We start from the raw sequence: 16,586 nt of genomic DNA on the forward strand, positions 1-16,586 counted from the left end.
CAGTGTATCTCTTATGCTTACATCTTTCCCTCTTTGTCTGACTGTGGCCCATCTATTTATTTGGGGACCTGTGAAAGATTATTTTTCAGTCTTAGAGCAAATATTTGGAGAGAACAGTTATTTTGTGTTTAAATAAATACAGCAGAGCATATTTAGTACTTTACGTTCAAGTATTAAATTGAAAATATTAAAGCATTTTCTACATGTGTACTCACTTTGTGCAGAGATTTAAAACCTAATGTAGACCTATACAATTATAGGATTGTTTGTGATATTTACAATGACTCCTCAGTTGTTAATACTAAAGTAAAATTGACCTAATTTGGTGACACTTATGCAGCATGCTCAATGTTTGTCAGTTATATTTGTTGTTTTTGTTTTCAACTCTTGTAAGGTGTAGTTTAGCAATTATCCAGTGATTGTTACTGTTATATTGCATGGCGTACAAAATGTACGTTGTGTGAGAGCAAAAAATAAAATAAAAATAAAAAGCTTTTTACAGAAATACATGGGCAAAGACAAACACAGCTGATAAGAAATACAAGGAAATACAGTAAACTGGTAGGCTACAATGGTGGATGTTTGTATAAATTAAATTGCAAAGACATAAATATTGAATACACTGTTTTTTTTTTCTTTTCCAAGTTAGTTTTTTATTATGGTAGCTAATATAATAGTATTGGCATGCATTGGCCTACTTCAGTGTGAGCTGAGCTAAGTGGGAAGTGATTTTCTTTCACTTTCTGTTATAGACAGAGAAAATGGAGGAATAGTTTAGGCGCATTAAAATGCTGAAGGCCGGGCACTACAACAAAACTAAGTTGCTTTGCTCAGTTTAATTCATTTTCACTCGCTATTAAAGGCTTCGTTTGAGGTACGCAGAGGTATCGAGTATCGAGTCTCTTCTGGTGTCCAGCTCAGGCAGGTTTGCACAGGACAGGTAGTCGCTTTGCATCCATTCAAAATGTCGGAGGAATTGTTTCCAGAGCCAGAATGGCTATCTGAAGAAGTCAAAACCGGGGTGAGTTATCGCCTAATGGGCTTAAAAGACTTGAACGAGTGGTTTATTTCAAGCTACATAAAAACAGAAACGAGTTTCAAAGCTTAATTTTTCTATAACTAGGCTAGTTCTAGTTTAGAAGGTAACTTGCTCCAGAAAGCGAGCTTTAACTGTGTTAAGTAAGCGTTAACAATTGCCTGGAATATTATTTTGACATTTTTATTTCAAATGCATGCTTTTTGTGATTTTAGACGACCATCATCGCGGTAACTTTTGACGGTGGAGTTGTTCTGGGCTCAGATTCACGTGTGTCTGCGGGGTAAGAGACTCATGGGGTTTGTGCAGAGATGTAGCTTATTAGACTGAACTCTAAATGATCAGTCAGTGCAAAACCTTTCCATAAAAGTTTAAAACACTACTTTTAGGACTTTTTATATGAAATAACATTGATAAACTCATTGGACTCTTACTTGACAAAAACACAAAGACATTGTATATCGTTTTTATAATAGTAATTTATTCAGTGAATATTTGAAATAACATTTCTAGAACCAAGAACACTAAAATGCTGTGTGTGTTTCTCAGGGAGTCAGTGGTGAATCGTGTGATGAACAAGCTCTCTCCTCTCCATGACAAGATCTACTGTGCTCTGTCTGGATCAGCAGCGGATGCTCAAACCATTGCTGAGATAGTCAACTACCAGCTGGATGTGCACAGGTATTAAACACTGCTGTCCAAATTATTAGCCCAAGTACATACTGATTGGTGTTAAAGACCAGCAGAGGACACATGCTGCACAAATTTTCCTTTTTCTCAAAAATGTGTTTAAAAATGTACTTGAATCATGTATTTTGACAGTATTGAGGTGGAAGATGACCCCCTCGTATGCTCTGCTGCTACTCTGGTGAAGAACATTTCATACAAATATAAAGAGGAACTATCAGCACATCTTATTGTTGCAGGGTGGGACAGAAAAAAAGGAGGACAGGTTAGCTCCTTTTTTATTTTATAAGGCCTGCAGGCTGATGTAGACAATCACAAATTAAATACTACAGGTCTAATATTAATATTGTTGTCATCTGTTTATTTCAAACAGGTGTATGCGACACTGAATGGTTTGCTGACCAGGCAGCCTTTTGCTATTGGTGGCTCTGGGAGTTTTTACATTCATGGGTTCGTTGATGCAGAATACCGAAAAAACATGACAAAGAGAGAATGCCAAGAGTTTGTCGTGAACGGTAAGTTTGTCAGTGCATTATACAAGCACATATTTGAGAAATGCTATGGTGATAATATAATATTTATTATATGAAACCATGATCCACACTCCCAAAAATACAGTCTTCTTTTAGCATTTTATTTTACATTAATCACCAACAGGACAAAACACAAACGTTTTTGCAAGGTGTGTCGAACAATTCAATCCCTCCACCCACTTTTTAAATCATAATTATATTGACAGCACCATTTCCATTTGTATATAACACAAATTTTCACATCTACTAATACTTTGCATAATATACCCATGACTATTAGAGGATCGCATATTTATAACAATTTCACAGTTAAACAGTTTAATAAATCAACAATCCCCAACATCTGGTAGCTACCTGAATTAAATTTCAAAATATATAACAATGGAGAGTACAATTATACTACATTTTATACTAAAATTAATGACTGTACACTGATTAACTGAAGGAATCTCAGAGTTATTATTATCAATATATCTACAAGATGCCAAAGCTATCTCTTCTCTCTCTGTAGCTCTCACTCTGGCGATGGGTCGGGATGGATCAAGTGGAGGCGTTGCATATGTTGTTACCATTGATACAGATGGAGCAGAAGAGAAGTGTGTTTTAGGAAATGAACTGCCCAAATTTTTTGATCAGTGAATTAAAGTACTTTGCTCTGAAAATAAGAACAAGTATACTTTGTAACATGCCATATTTGGGAAGTCGTTTGTATTGTGTATTTGATTTTACATAAACATACATAAACACACTGTTATGTGAACAGCTGCATTCACTTTGCCTCAAAGTTTGCTAATAAACCATATTAGAAATGGCTATGTTTTCAAGTTGTTTAATTCTGACATTTTGTCAAAAATGTGTTAAGAGATATGCATCCTCCTAATCAAATATTTGACAAAGCAATAATGGATCATATATTTATGGACCTGTCTAAAAAGGGCTTTGTGCTGCTATTGCTGTGACTCATCAGTTGCTAGGCAGAAATGAACGAGGCAGGTTTTCTGTTGTGGTGTCTCGGAAAAGGGAGACGTTTGTTGGCCCTAAACTTATAATAACATATAAGTATTAGACATGTAATTAATACTAATAATAAAATATTCGTTAATTTGTCTTTAAGATGCAGCATAAATATTAGGTTATTTTTGATTATTTCCTTAGGGTAGCCAACTGCTTTCTCAGGCATATTAAAACAATAATAATAATTGTGAAAGTGAAATAATTGATTTGTGATTTTAAAATGAATCGATTGAGTAACGTTAAAGGTTTAACGCAAAGCGCTGCCTTTTATGTTTTAGGAAAATCCCTTTTTAGAAACTGAAAGTAAAAGGAACATAATGTCTGTGTCCTGAAATGCCCCAGCGCTGTGTGAAGAGAAGACAGCATCGTGCTCCGTATAAAACAACCAAAACGTTACTGAGAAGAAAATAATACCCGAAAAGGCTCGTTTTGTTTTGTTTATTTATAAATAGATTACGCTCGCGAGTTATTTAGCGTTACCACGGCAACCGGTTTATGGGCTACGTGCATCATGCGTAAAGTTTTGGTGTTCGCGTGTGTTTTATGTGTAGACATAATAATAGTTTACACTCTGGACCTCGGAGGAGCTTTGCTGAAGTCTCATTTAAGAAACCTGGACTGTAATGTGTTTCGCCAGTGGGCTGAATCTGCACTGAGATGCACGCTGCTGTTCTCAGGATCTGTTTTATATAAAGATGCGACTGATCCGCTGATAAAGAGATGGATTACAGTCCACTGTTTTACCGGCTCGGTTTACGAAACCGGACGCGTAGCGCTGTTTGACAGCTATCGCCTTGATAAATGTAATTCGTGGCTTGTCGGTACCGTCGCTGCTGCTTTAGCTTGTCTGTTTTGGGAGATAACGCTGCCTGACACGAATGGAGAGAGTAACGGTAAAGAGCGCAAACAGAGGGCTCGAGTCCTCTTCATCCGGGTCATCCGTTTATACAGGCCAGACTACATATTATTGTGTGGAGCTTTTGTCTTTCTATCCTTAGCTGTGCTATGTGAGTATTTTGTTGTATTTACTTAATATATGAAATAAAATTATAATGTAAAGCTGCTCTGTAAAGAACTTTCTACATGTTTCAGGTGAGATGTTCATCCCACTCTACACTGGAGAGGTGATTGACATCTTGGGTTCCCATTACCAGTGGGATAACTTCAGATCAGCTATACTTTTCATGGGATTATTCTCATTGGGAAGGTTGGTATCACAAAATATGAGGTTTTTACTACAAAAATGCACTTTTAGTGTTTTTTAAAACATACTTTTATTGTAAAAAAGACATGGAAGATAACATGTCCGTACATTTTTATTCTTAATTCCCTACCCCTACCTCCCAAAGCATCCTAAAATTCAATTATACAGGTAAAGAAGTTGTTATACAAAGGCTAAGACAGACATATCCACATATTTTCACATACAAAAGTGTATATATACGCATATCAATCAGTAGAGCAGGGGTCACCATACTCGGTCCTGGGGGGCCGGTGTCCTGCAGAGTTTAGCTCCAACTTGCCTCAACACACCTGCCTTGAAGTTTCAAGTATACCAAGCAAGACCTTGATTAGCTGGTTCATGTGTGTTTGATTAGGGTTGGAGCTAAACTCTGCAGGACACCGGTCATCCAGGAACAAGTTTGGTGACCCCTGCAGTAGAGTGAGAGGTATTTGTTACCTGTGCTGAGAATGATTTTTTTCCCAAAAACTGTAAACAGATCCAAAATTGTATGATAGTCCTTTAGTTTGCCCTTTATACTCTAGGTTATTCTTTCCAATACAATATAATGTGCTAATTCAACCAATGGTCAATGGTTGGACCTTCTATATTCTTCCAGTAGAATGCTATCAAATGTCTAGTATGATAACCTGGTAATGATAAACTTACAGGAAATAAACCCAAAGCACATATTTCATATTTCTTAATGAACACTGTTTTCTGTTGTCCTTAGTTCTTTCAGTGCAGGTTGTCGTGGAGGCCTGTTCATGTGTGCAATCAATAGCTTCACTTGCAGAGTCAAGGTGCAACTGTTTGGTTCCCTTGTCAGGCAGGACATTGGCTTCTTTGAGACCATCAAGACAGGTAGATCTAATCCAATATCTGGTGCATTTACTCAAGTTATCTACTCCAGTCATCATCAGTTGCTCTTTTGATATGGACTCAAATGACTGAATTTGTTTTTCAGGTGATATCACTTCTAGACTGTCCACAGACACTACTCTGATGGGTCGGGCTGTAGCCCTGAATGTCAACGTCCTTCTGCGGACCATGATTAAGACCCTGGGTATGTTGTATCTGATGCTGAGTCTCTCGTGGAAACTTACACTACTGATGCTGATGGAGACGCCACTGACAGGCTTACTGCAGAACATATATGACACACGTTATCAGGTACGGAGCTGAAAATTAATATCATAATGAATAATTTGTGTGCCTTTGAGAATCATATCAAGTTTCCATGCTCCTTTTTAGAGGCTCTCAAAAGAAGTTCAGGACTCTATGGCGCAAGCCAATGAAACTGCTGGGGAGGCGGTGTCAGGAATCAGGACGGTAAAGAGTTTCAGGACAGAACTTGGGGAAGCAAATCGCTATGATGTCCGCTTGATGGAAACCCATAATCTGAAGACCCGACGGGACACAGTCAGGGCGATTTACTTGTTAGTTAGGCGGGTAAGTATGAGTTTAGTCTTCAAGTGCATATGTGTGTTGATATGGAAGTGCATTGCTGTAGATAGTGTCTTTCTGACGTTGGTGTGGTTTGCAGATGACAGAATTGGGAATGAAGGTGGCCATGCTTTACTATGGGAGACTCTTCATCCAGTATGGACAGATGAGCACAGGGAATCTTGTTTCTTTCATTCTCTATCAGCAAGACCTTGGAGACAACATTAGGGTACGTCTCTGTTTAAAATAGGCATTTCTCTTGACATAGCGGCTTGTATGACCCTCTGTAAATCTGCTTTGTGTGAAATAAATCATTTTCTACTTAAAAAAAAAAAAAGATTAATCAATATTTATCCATCTCTGTCTCAGACCTTGATCTATATCTTTGGAGACATGCTGAACTCGGTGGGTGCAGCCGGTAAGGTGTTCGAGTACCTGGACCGAAAGTCTGAAGTCAGTATTGATGGTAACCTTCAACCCAGTGATCTGAAAGGGCATGTCAGCTTTCAAAACCTCACCTTCTCATATCCCAGAAGACCAGACCACAATGTCTTAAAGGTACAACTTTTAGATCACTTCATTTGATCCTCATCAAGTTTGAGAACGCATTTTACATGAATCTAAAATATGAGTAAATATGGAACTTAAACACATAAAGATCTTTTATTTCTTATGTTTTCTTCAAAGGCTTATATATACAGTTTCAAGACAAAGTAATTGACTATTTTCAGTTTCCTGGTTTTCTGATTAAATTGGTCATGAAATGTTATCTGATTCACCAAAGTCACAAATATTAACAAACACAATATTTCTAAGCTGATAAAACACAAAACAATCATAATCTTTCATGTCTCTATTGAACACACCCATTATTAAACATACAAAGTGATGGTGGAAAAAGTAAATGCTTTAATAACTGGTTGAACCGCCTGAACTGGCTGAAATAACCTCAAGCAAGCACTTCCTGTAGCTGTGTATTAGACCCATACAACATCTAGGAGTAATTTTAGACCATTCTTCCCTAGAGAACAGCTTCAGCTCACCCATATTTTTAGGATGTCTGGTGTTAATGACTCTCAAGGTCATTTCACAGCATCTCCATTGGGTTGAGGACTGGGCTTTGACACTCCAAAAGGTGGATTTTATGTCTCCGAAGCCATTCTGTGGTGGATTCAATGTTTCGGGTCACTATCCTGCTGCATCACCCAGCTTCTTTTGAGCTTTAGCTTGCAGACAGCCACATGAGATTATCCTGTAGGTTGTCCTGATAAACTTGGGAATTAATTTTTCCCTTCACAATGGCACACGGTTCAGGTCCAGAGTTAGCAAAGCAGCCCCAAATCATGATGCTCCCTCCACCATATTTCACTGTTGGGATGATGTTGTCATGTTGGTACACTGTTTTCTTTTTATGCCATACATAGCGCTGCATGTTCTTCCCAAACAATTCTATTTTTGTTTCATCTGTACGCAAGACATTTTCCCAGTAATGTTGTGGAGTGTCAGGGTGGTCTTTGGCAAACTTTAAGCATGCTGCAATCTTTTGTTTGGAGAGCAATGGCTTCCTTCGTGGTGTCCTTCCATGGATACCATGCCTGTTTAATGTTTTACGTATGGTTGACTCATGAATGGAGATGTTAACTAGCTTTAATGAATCCTACAAGTGTTTTTCACCTCATTGGGCATTCTGAGGTGTGCCTTTGGAGAGATCTTGGCTGGGCACCCACTTCTATGGAGAGCCACAGTACCATATAGTCTCCATTTATAGACAATTTGTCTAACTGTGGACTGATGAATATTTAAAGTCTTTGAGATTACTCTGTAACCCTTTCCAACTGCATGCATATCAACAACTCTTGATCGTAGGTCTTACATCAGCTAATGCTACTTGTGAATAGCACACTGATACTGTTTGGGTGTTTATATAAGTCAATTTAGCTCTAAAACCACACCTTTATTCTCATTTGATTGTTTGGACTCCTGCTAACACCTGACTCCAGTTGGTATTTAGAGACACTAGAAACCTAGTGTTTCACTTACTTTTTCCTCCATTATCTTGTATGATTAATGTGTGCTCAGTAAAGAAAAGAAAGATGATGATGATTGTTTGTGTTTTATCAGCTTAGAAATATTGTATTTGTTGATATTTGTGACTTTGGTGAAAATCAAATGAAATTGAAGGACCAATTTCACAAGATCGCCTGCCCATCCAGTCCTGATGGTTAATGGTAAACGAACTTGGCTTGCTGTCATTAATGGAGGCTCAAACCCAAGGCTCGGCTTGACTGCGGAGTTCGACCCCCACATTGTGGTACTCCCTAGAGCAGGGGTCAACAAACTTGATCCTGGAGGGCCGGTGTCCTGCAGAGTTTCGCTCCAACTTGCCTCAACACACCTGCCTGGAAGTTTCAAGTATACCTAGTAAGACCTTGATTAGCTAGTTCAGGTGTGTTTAATTAGGGTTGGAGTTAAACTCTGCAGGACACCGGCCCTCCAGGACTGAGTCTGGTGACCACTGACCTAGAGGGAGAAAAACAGACATAGAGGAGGAGATAGGGAGCTGGAGGGATGTCGGAAGAATTGACGCTGGGACGGTGCAATGAGTGCTGCTTATATAGGCTCAAAATGATGATTGACATTGGACTGAATGATTAGGCTCCTCCCGAACCTACGTTTGGAACTTGATTAAAGCAGAAATCCTGAAAATTTTAAATAGTTCACTTATACTTTTCTTGCAACTGTATACACACATGCACACACAGTTGATTGAGTGCATAGAATAGAAAATGCCTAATCTTGTTAATCATGATGTATACATGGTATGTACTAGGTTTATCATATTTTTGTAATAATTACCTTACCTTTTTTTTGGTTTGTTTTTCAGAACTTCTCCCTGGAGTTGAAGCCAGGTCAGATGACGGCTCTGGTGGGAATGTCAGGTGGGGGGAAGAGCACCTGTGTGAGTCTGCTGGAGGGATTCTACCAGCCTCAGCAGGGACACATTCTGTTAGATGGACAACCACTGCAGAACTACCAGCACAAATACTTGCACAGCAAGGTGACTACTCTGAAATAATAAACACATTATTATTGTATGTGGTTATATTTTATACCACATCTGTTCATACTACCTATGAGTCTTCTTATAAACTAAAGAACCATGTACAACCATCTAATGCAATGCAAAGAACATTTACTATAAATACTCTCTCTCAGATAGCAATGGTGGGTCAGGAGCCTGTACTTTTCTCCGGCACCGTACAAGACAACATTGCCTATGGTCTGTCTGGCTGCTCAATGGATAAAATAAAGGAGGCTGCCAGCAAAGCCAATGCTCATGCCTTCATCTGCAAATTGGAAAGTGGCTACAACACAGGTAAATGAACTGCTCTCACTGCCCACTGGTAGTCTTGTGTCAGTGACTAGAATGATTCAAATTGGACATAAAGATTCATTTAAAGCAAATATTTTTATGATTTTCTACTCTTAACGTAAACATCCAAATTGCTAGAATTTAGTCTTTTAGTTATACATCCCGCCTATACCCCAACAAACTTGTCCTGAAAAGTTTTGCTGGCACACTTGCTAGACCAGCAAAAACCAGCCTGGACTAGCATACAAATACATCTTAGTCTAAGCTAGACTTTACATTTAAAGTCAGTTTAGAATTCCTGACATTATGTACAATTCTGGATGTTTTTCTTTTCGATTTTTGTTATATCTTTTGGTTATAGGAGCTTGGTCCATGCTAGACCAGCATAAACCAGCCTTTTATTCCACTTCATTTTGGAAGGTTTTAGGTTTAAGCATGGTAAATGCCACAGTTGTAAAATCTTGTTTTATTTGTCAGACGTGGGAGAGCGTGGTAATCTGCTCTCCGGAGGTCAGAAGCAGCGCATCGCTATCGCCAGAGCTCTGATCAGACAACCTCAGGTGCTCATACTGGATGAAGTGACCAGCTCTTTAGACACTGAAAGTGAACAAATGGTAAAATATGGCAATTAAATATGAACTCAAAGGTATGAACTGTTTACTTTAGTGCTACTATTAAAATATTTCTTACATGTTTTGTTATTTCACAGGTTCAACAGGCCCTGGCCTGCTGCCCCACCCAGACCTTGCTTGTGATTGCTCATAGGTTGAAGACCATCGAGAAGGCGGATCAGATCGTGGTGATTGACAGCGGGGAGGTGGTGGAGCTGGGCACACATCAGGAACTGATGGACAAGAAAGGAAACTACTATAAACTGAGAGAGAGGCTCTTTACTGATGATAATACAGCCAATCAAGGCAAAGAGAAATCTGACACTGTAAAAGCCCAGTAGCCTGTGATAAAATAATGTGCATGTTCGTAATACAAATATATACCATTACAAACCTTTTAAATAGGGACATACAGTATAAGTGAGGACATTCTCACAGAAATTATCACATTTCTAAAAGATTTGTGGAATTGACCTGTGGACTTGTACGTAGAATAAACTTAGTGACCATTATCAGTAAAATGATGACCATCATCATCAGTATGGGGCAGTCGTGGCCTAATGGATAGAGAGTTGGACTTGTGACCCGAAGGTCGTGGGTTTGAGTCTCAGGTCCAGCAGGGATTGTAGGTGGGGGAAGTGAATAACCAACACTCTCTCCACCCTCAATACCACGACTGAGGTGAGACCCTTGAGCAAGGCACCGAACCCCCAACTGCTCCCTGGGCGCTGCAGCATTGGCTGCCCACTGCTCTGGGTGTGTGTTCACTACTGTGTGTACAGTTGGATGGGTTAAATGCACAAATTCTGAGTATGGGTCACCATACTTGGCCACACACCACTTCCCTTTCCTTTCCCCCCCTAAAAATGTTTTATCAACAAACAATTTTGATAAATGCAAAGTTCAGGATTTGTTTGGTGTTGTGAATAAATGTGAATAAATATTGGGTTCGTGCTACTGTGGTTTTTGTGTGATTGTTTTATGCAGTCTAATTTCAAATTTTAGTGTCATCATTACCTTGTCATGTTTGTTTTATTTCATAACTGCTCTGAATGAACGTATCAGCTCATGCCATGTGCCTAAATCATTTATACTATACAAAACAACTCAATTTAAGAATTTTACTTAAATGAGAGCAAAACATGTTGGCCTTTCCATCCATATGCAAAAACAATTGGGTGTATTTTTTGATTCAGAATTTAATTTTGTAAAACAAGTTAATATTGTAGTAAAAGCTAGTTTCTACTACTTAATTTAATAGCTAAGATAAAACCAGTGCTCTTGGAGATGATCATCTGTGCTTTTATTTCATCTAGATTGGACTGTTGTAATGTGTATTCAGGAATTTCTCAGTCATTGGTAAATCGGTTACAGCTTGCTCAAAATGCTGCTGTTAGACTATTGACTGGTATGAGAAAGAGAGACAGAATAACTCTAATTTTAGCATTGTTGCAATGGTTACCTGTTAGATCAGTGATTCTTGAGACATGGGACAAAACATGTCCAGCAATTGTAACTGCTAAAAATATTTTCAATTGTAAATGTTATGGGGATTAATAATAGAATGTATTTAACACAATTATCCCCTTCAATTTAATTTAATAATTATTATGTGAAATCTATGACACGTATTGTCTTCTCACTACATGTGTCCACAGAGAATGGTTCAATGTATGTTTTATGAAAAGCAACGCTTAATAATATCTCATATCAAAGCAAGGTTGCTTTTCAGTGACACACTCATGTTTCATAAGGTTTCAAAGTTGTATCCCCACTTTTTGTCAACACCGTCAGACATTCATTAAAATATAATAAAATCAGGGAATATCAGGGGCAGCTGTGACTCTAAAGGACCCCCTTGCCACAGTCCTCCTCTGCAGAGTACATCACTGTCAGACAGGCTCTGGTCAGTTTTATAGTTTTAGAATATTTTAAATCCTAATGTTAATATTTCCTGGTCACAACCATGATTTGTCAACACCATCTTCCAATTTTTTAGGAAATTATTTGTAATATTTAGATCATTTTATTCTCCTGAAGCAGGTTCCATTAGCATCTAGCATCAACAGAAAAAAACTAAATGGCTACTACATGTACAATAACATACTCACTGTTTGTTGTGTTTGTTTTAATACAGTAATTGATTGAGTCAATATATTTGATAGTTAAAATGACTACAAATTCAGGTTTTTGTCACCACCGTCAAATGTGTCAGCTCCGTCAGTTTAATATTTTGATAATATTTCATTATGATATTTTACATTTGTTGAGGAATTGTTGGACATATGTGAAAGTGGAATCTGTCTGCTAACATGAGGATGTGTTTTGAAATGTTAAAAACATCTTGAGTGCTGTTTATACGAGCGTACTGGACACTCGGTGGGTTCAGGTGTAGTGCAGCCAAGATGGTGGTGTGTGTTTCCGGTAAGAGAAACAGGAGAGGGAATCCCAATTTAACTTGTTTAATTAAAGGAGGTTAGTATATGTTACTTCACGCATGTGTGTGGTCCTATAATAAACAGAAAAGATACAAAGAACACAGTGGTAAATATATTAGTGAATGACACAAAATACAGTGATTAAGTAATATGTTAATTAACATACGTGATTTGCTGATTGTATTAGAAAATAAAATAAACAATGACAAGTGGAATGCACGACCGTTGTGCATACTCAATACCACGAGCAGGGAACAAGCAAAGTCATCAATTCGACATTTCAACAATATAAACAAACCAGATGATATGTAACTAAGTAAGTGAACATACTCATTTTATTCTAATAGGATTACGCTTATTAGCAAGCTCAAAGTCCGATATGAAAGCACTTGGTTTCACTTTCATTTGTGACGCAGTTTAAATTACGTTCAATTAACGGGCGAATATTCACATTCAGAACAATAATGTAGGTTACAAATTCAAATATATATGAAAACTCACCAGTAATCATTTACGCACTGGGAAAAGAAAACATATACAAAGTTGAAAAAAACAGTCCAGCCAGCCTGGTTTGTAACTTGCTGCTGAGTCAAAATGACCGCTCCTAAAAGAGCTATGTATGCTACGTGCCACTAGGGGGCGTTCAGGTTAAAGCTTTCTCACACAGCCGCCCCCAAATGTGTGTAAGGACATTTGAAATAGTGAGAAGCCCTAGCTAATTAGTAGGCTCAATAGGGTCATCGTCAGAGAATTTAGGGAGTGGGACTAGACGAGATACAGGTCTCACATATGTGCGATTGTGTACCTGCACTTCAACTGTTCTGGTACGCCCGTCAATTCCAGGGAAAGTGTTGGTCACTTTTCCTAATGGCCAACATGCTCGTGGAAGTTGTGGATCTACTATCAGCACCACCTGGTCTAGATCAATTTCTCTTCCATCTTTACGCCATTTCTGTCTTTCTTGCAGATTCGGGAGATAGTAATGAATGAATCTAGACCAGAAATGGTCAGCAAGTACTTGGCTATGTTTCCATCTTCGGGTACCCAAAAGGTTACTTGAATCATAGAGCACTTGTGGGAGAGAAGAATCATGGCGGCCCATTAGGAGGGTGCTAGGTGTAATTGGGTCCAAATCCGACACGTCTGATGACACATACCCCAAAGGCTTAGCATTTAGGATGCCCTCTACTTCAATGAGCACGGTACGCAATACAGTTTCAGTCACTGTTTGATCCTTCAGCACTACCTTTAGAGCCTGCTTTACTGATTTAACCTCCCGTTCCCAAGCTCCCCCGAAATGAGGGGCGCCAGGTGGAATGAATCTGAATGAAATTTGTTGTTCTGCAAGTTGTTCCCTGAGTTGTGGCATCATGGCTACATAGGCTGCTTTCATCTCTTTATCTCCTCCAACAAAGTTGGTTCCATTATCACAGAGTAGCTCAAATGGTTTCCCTCTTCGTGCTATGAATCTGCGGAGAGACATTAGAAATGCATCTGTATCAAGGCTTTCTAGGAGATCAAGATGGAGACAGCGGGTGGTCAGGCACTTGAAAACTATTCCCCATCTTTTCTCTGTACGTCGACCGATCTTCACTGTGAATGGACCAAAACAATCCATTCCAGTGGAATAGAATGGGGGTTTGTACAGGCGTAGGCGTGCTGATGGGAGGTCAGCCATTTTGGGTACACTAGGCTTAGCGCGCCATTTCTGGCAGTCCACACACCTGTATTGATATTTCTTGATAGCTTCCCTTCCTCGCAGAATCCAGTATCGTCTTCTCAGCTCAGCAAAGACTCTTTCTGGTCCAGGATGTAGAAGGGAGGTATCATAGTCCTTGATCAGAAGCTTGGTTAGGTGGTGTTGTGGATCAAGCACAATGGGATGTATTGTGTCTAATTCCATATGCTTCACATGTCTTAACCTCCCTCCGACCCTGATAAGTCCACTGGCTTTATCATACTCTGGTGATAAGGATGCTAATCTGCTGTTAGATGGTAATGGTCGCTCAGAGGCGAGAGCCTTAAAGTCCTCTGGAAAGGAATCTTTCTGAGCCTGTTGTAGGAGTAGCTTCTCTGCTGAGATGTAACTCTCTGAATCATCTGAAGACTGCATAGGAGATGTAGCCGCCCCGTGAAGGGATGTCACTGTAGCCTTTAGCAGCTCAGACCAGGTATTAAATTGGTTGATATCAGGAAGGGGAATGTCTGGACTAGTGCACACATGCAGACAAATTGCTGACTTTTTCAACTCTGCCTCTGGTTCAGGTTCATCTGCAGGCAAAGTGGGCCAACATGACTCTGGCTGATGTAGGAAATTTGGTCCATTAATCCAACGGCAAGGTGGGGTTAAATCCTTTAATGACTGGCCTCGTGTTATGACATCAGCAGGGTTGTTTGCTGAATCTACGTACCTCCAGGAATCAATATCAGTGAGTGATTGAATTTCAGCCACCCGGGTTCCCACAAAAACTTTGTATCTGCATGATTCAGATTTAAGCCATTGAAGGACGGTAGCTGAGTCTGACCAGAGAATGACATGATTAATGTCCACAGTTAGTTCTGCTTGAAGGATATTAGCCACCTGCGCTCCGGTAAGTGCCGCACTCAGTTCCAGACGAGGGATCGTCAGCTGCTTCCGAGGTGCCACTCGTGAACGGGCTGACACAAATGAGACATGTACATGTCCTTCATTGTTTTCTGTGCGTATGTAGGCCACTGAGCCATAGGCCCTCTCGGATGCGTCACAGAATATATGTAAATCTCGATTGAGGATTTCCGCATGCCCTTCACATGGAGTGTAACACCTTGGGATTGCAATCTGATTCAAACTGTGGAGCTCTTGTTGCCAGTCTTGCCATCTGGTTAACAGGCTGTCAGATGTGATTAGGTCATCCCACCCTAGATTGTTCTTCCACAAATCCTGGACCAGCACTTTGGCTCGGGTTGTAAATGGAATTAGATAACCCAGGGGGTCGTATTGAGATGCCAAAACTCTGTAGACATTACGCAGAGTGGGTTCAAGGGATCCAAATTGGCTGGGTTTATAGCTGAACGTGTCTGTGAGACAATTCCACAGTAGCCCAAGTGTACCTTCTAGAAGGTCAGTACTCTTCTGTGATAGCCAGAGTTCACTATTCAGTGATCTTGCTTCAGAGGGGAGATGCTGAATAACTTCAGGTCTGTTGCTGGCCCATTGACGGAGCTCGAACCCGCCAGTGAGCAAAAGTTGCCGTAGGTTGTCTACTAGTGCTCTAGCTTCAGCAACAGTTTGAAGGCTATGAAGACAGTTGTCTACATAGAAGGAACTCTTGACCGTTCTCACCAGAGCTGGGTCTACTTGAGGGTGGTTCTGAGCAATTTCCTGGAGTGCATATATGGCGCAGCACGGGCTGCACGTTGTGCCGAATGGTAAGACTTGCCATTCGTAGATCTTAGGCTGTTCTGTTCTCTGCATGTCTCTCCATAGAAAGCGTACAATAGGCTTATCACTGGGCAAGAGGCGAACTTGGTGGAACATACCTTTCACATCTCCGCTGATGGCTATAGGATGTTCTCGGAACCTCAGCAAGACACCAAGTAAAGACGGACCAAGAACAGGCCCAGGCAGGAGGATGTCATTTAAAGCATGGCCTTGGAATGAATAAGAACAGTTGAAAACAATTCTGTCCTTATTGTTATGCGTCACCATATGGTGAGGGATGTACCATGCCTCTCGGGATTGCTCAGCTTCTTGGGTTGATATCTCTGCCACATAGCCAGCTTCTTGCAGTTTCTTCATTTCCGAACAGTAAGACTCAGCTCGCCTAAAGTCTTTAGCAAGTTTACGCTCAGTGCTTCGAAGGTTAGCCATCACTGCTTCTTTAGGGGCTTTAAGAAGTTCAGTGTTAGGCCGTCTGAGCAAGGGAGTGGCGTATCGCATAACACCACTGACTTCTACCCTAGTGGTATGTGTCTGGAGAAGAGAGAGGGCATACTGATCATGCTTGGAGCGAGTGGCTGTCTTCTCATTTACATAGGGCAGGGTATCAATTTGCCAAAGGCGTTCCACATTCTTGAATAACTCAGTATTATTTGTGGTTGTGGTTATGTGGAGACACTGTGGGTTGGAAAGGGCTGCTTGAATGAGTCCAGTGGGACCTTGGAGGGTCCAGCCAAGTTTAGTACAGATGGCAATCGGTCCATTTGCAGGTCCCATACGCACTGGCTGGACAGGAGTAAGCAGATGA

The 16,586-nt window shown here is 40.0% G+C and overlaps 2 protein-coding genes across 2 annotated transcripts; both read left to right on the forward strand.

Annotated features, from left to right (window-relative positions):
- Positions 1 to 695: 695 nt before the first annotated feature.
- psmb9a (proteasome 20S subunit beta 9a) lies at positions 696 to 3,067 on the forward strand. The gene is made up of 6 exons (XM_079380439.1): positions 696 to 1,021; positions 1,252 to 1,319; positions 1,586 to 1,717; positions 1,859 to 1,988; positions 2,097 to 2,238; positions 2,768 to 3,067. Exons 1-6 carry the CDS (start codon positions 965 to 967, stop codon positions 2,893 to 2,895), a joined length of 657 nt encoding a protein of 218 aa, XP_079236565.1. The 5' UTR covers positions 696 to 964; the 3' UTR covers positions 2,896 to 3,067.
- A 165-nt stretch (positions 3,068 to 3,232) lies between these two features.
- Positions 3,233 to 10,868, forward strand: tap2a (transporter associated with antigen processing, subunit type a). The gene is made up of 11 exons (XM_079381179.1): positions 3,233 to 4,277; positions 4,363 to 4,477; positions 5,226 to 5,356; positions 5,460 to 5,665; positions 5,747 to 5,944; positions 6,039 to 6,167; positions 6,308 to 6,496; positions 8,823 to 8,996; positions 9,155 to 9,314; positions 9,789 to 9,925; positions 10,021 to 10,868. The coding sequence occupies exons 1-11, from the start codon at positions 3,782 to 3,784 to the stop codon at positions 10,261 to 10,263; spliced, it is 2,178 nt and encodes a 725-aa protein (XP_079237305.1). The 5' UTR covers positions 3,233 to 3,781; the 3' UTR covers positions 10,264 to 10,868.
- Positions 10,869 to 16,586: the final 5,718 nt, after the last annotated feature.

This window comes from Barbus barbus, assembly GCF_936440315.1.
Source record: "Barbus barbus genome assembly, chromosome: 27".
In the NCBI taxonomy this organism is placed as follows: domain Eukaryota; kingdom Metazoa; phylum Chordata; class Actinopteri; order Cypriniformes; family Cyprinidae; genus Barbus; species Barbus barbus.

Bases quoted from the DNA above. Each gene is read 5' to 3' on its own strand.
- psmb9a (XM_079380439.1), top strand. From the start codon at position 965: ATGTCGGAGGAATTGTTTCCAGAGCCAGAATGGCTATCTGAAGAAGTC. The intron at 1,022-1,251 runs GTGAGTTATCGC...TTGTGATTTTAG, and splicing joins CTGAAGAAGTCAAAACCGGG to ACGACCATCATCGCGGTAAC. The intron at 1,718-1,858 runs GTATTAAACACT...GTATTTTGACAG, and splicing joins TACCAGCTGGATGTGCACAG to TATTGAGGTGGAAGATGACC.
- tap2a (XM_079381179.1), top strand. From the start codon at position 3,782: ATGCGTAAAGTTTTGGTGTTCGCGTGTGTTTTATGTGTAGACATAATA. The intron at 4,478-5,225 runs GTTGGTATCACA...TGTTGTCCTTAG, and splicing joins GGATTATTCTCATTGGGAAG to TTCTTTCAGTGCAGGTTGTC. The intron at 9,926-10,020 runs GTAAAATATGGC...GTTATTTCACAG, and splicing joins ACACTGAAAGTGAACAAATG to GTTCAACAGGCCCTGGCCTG.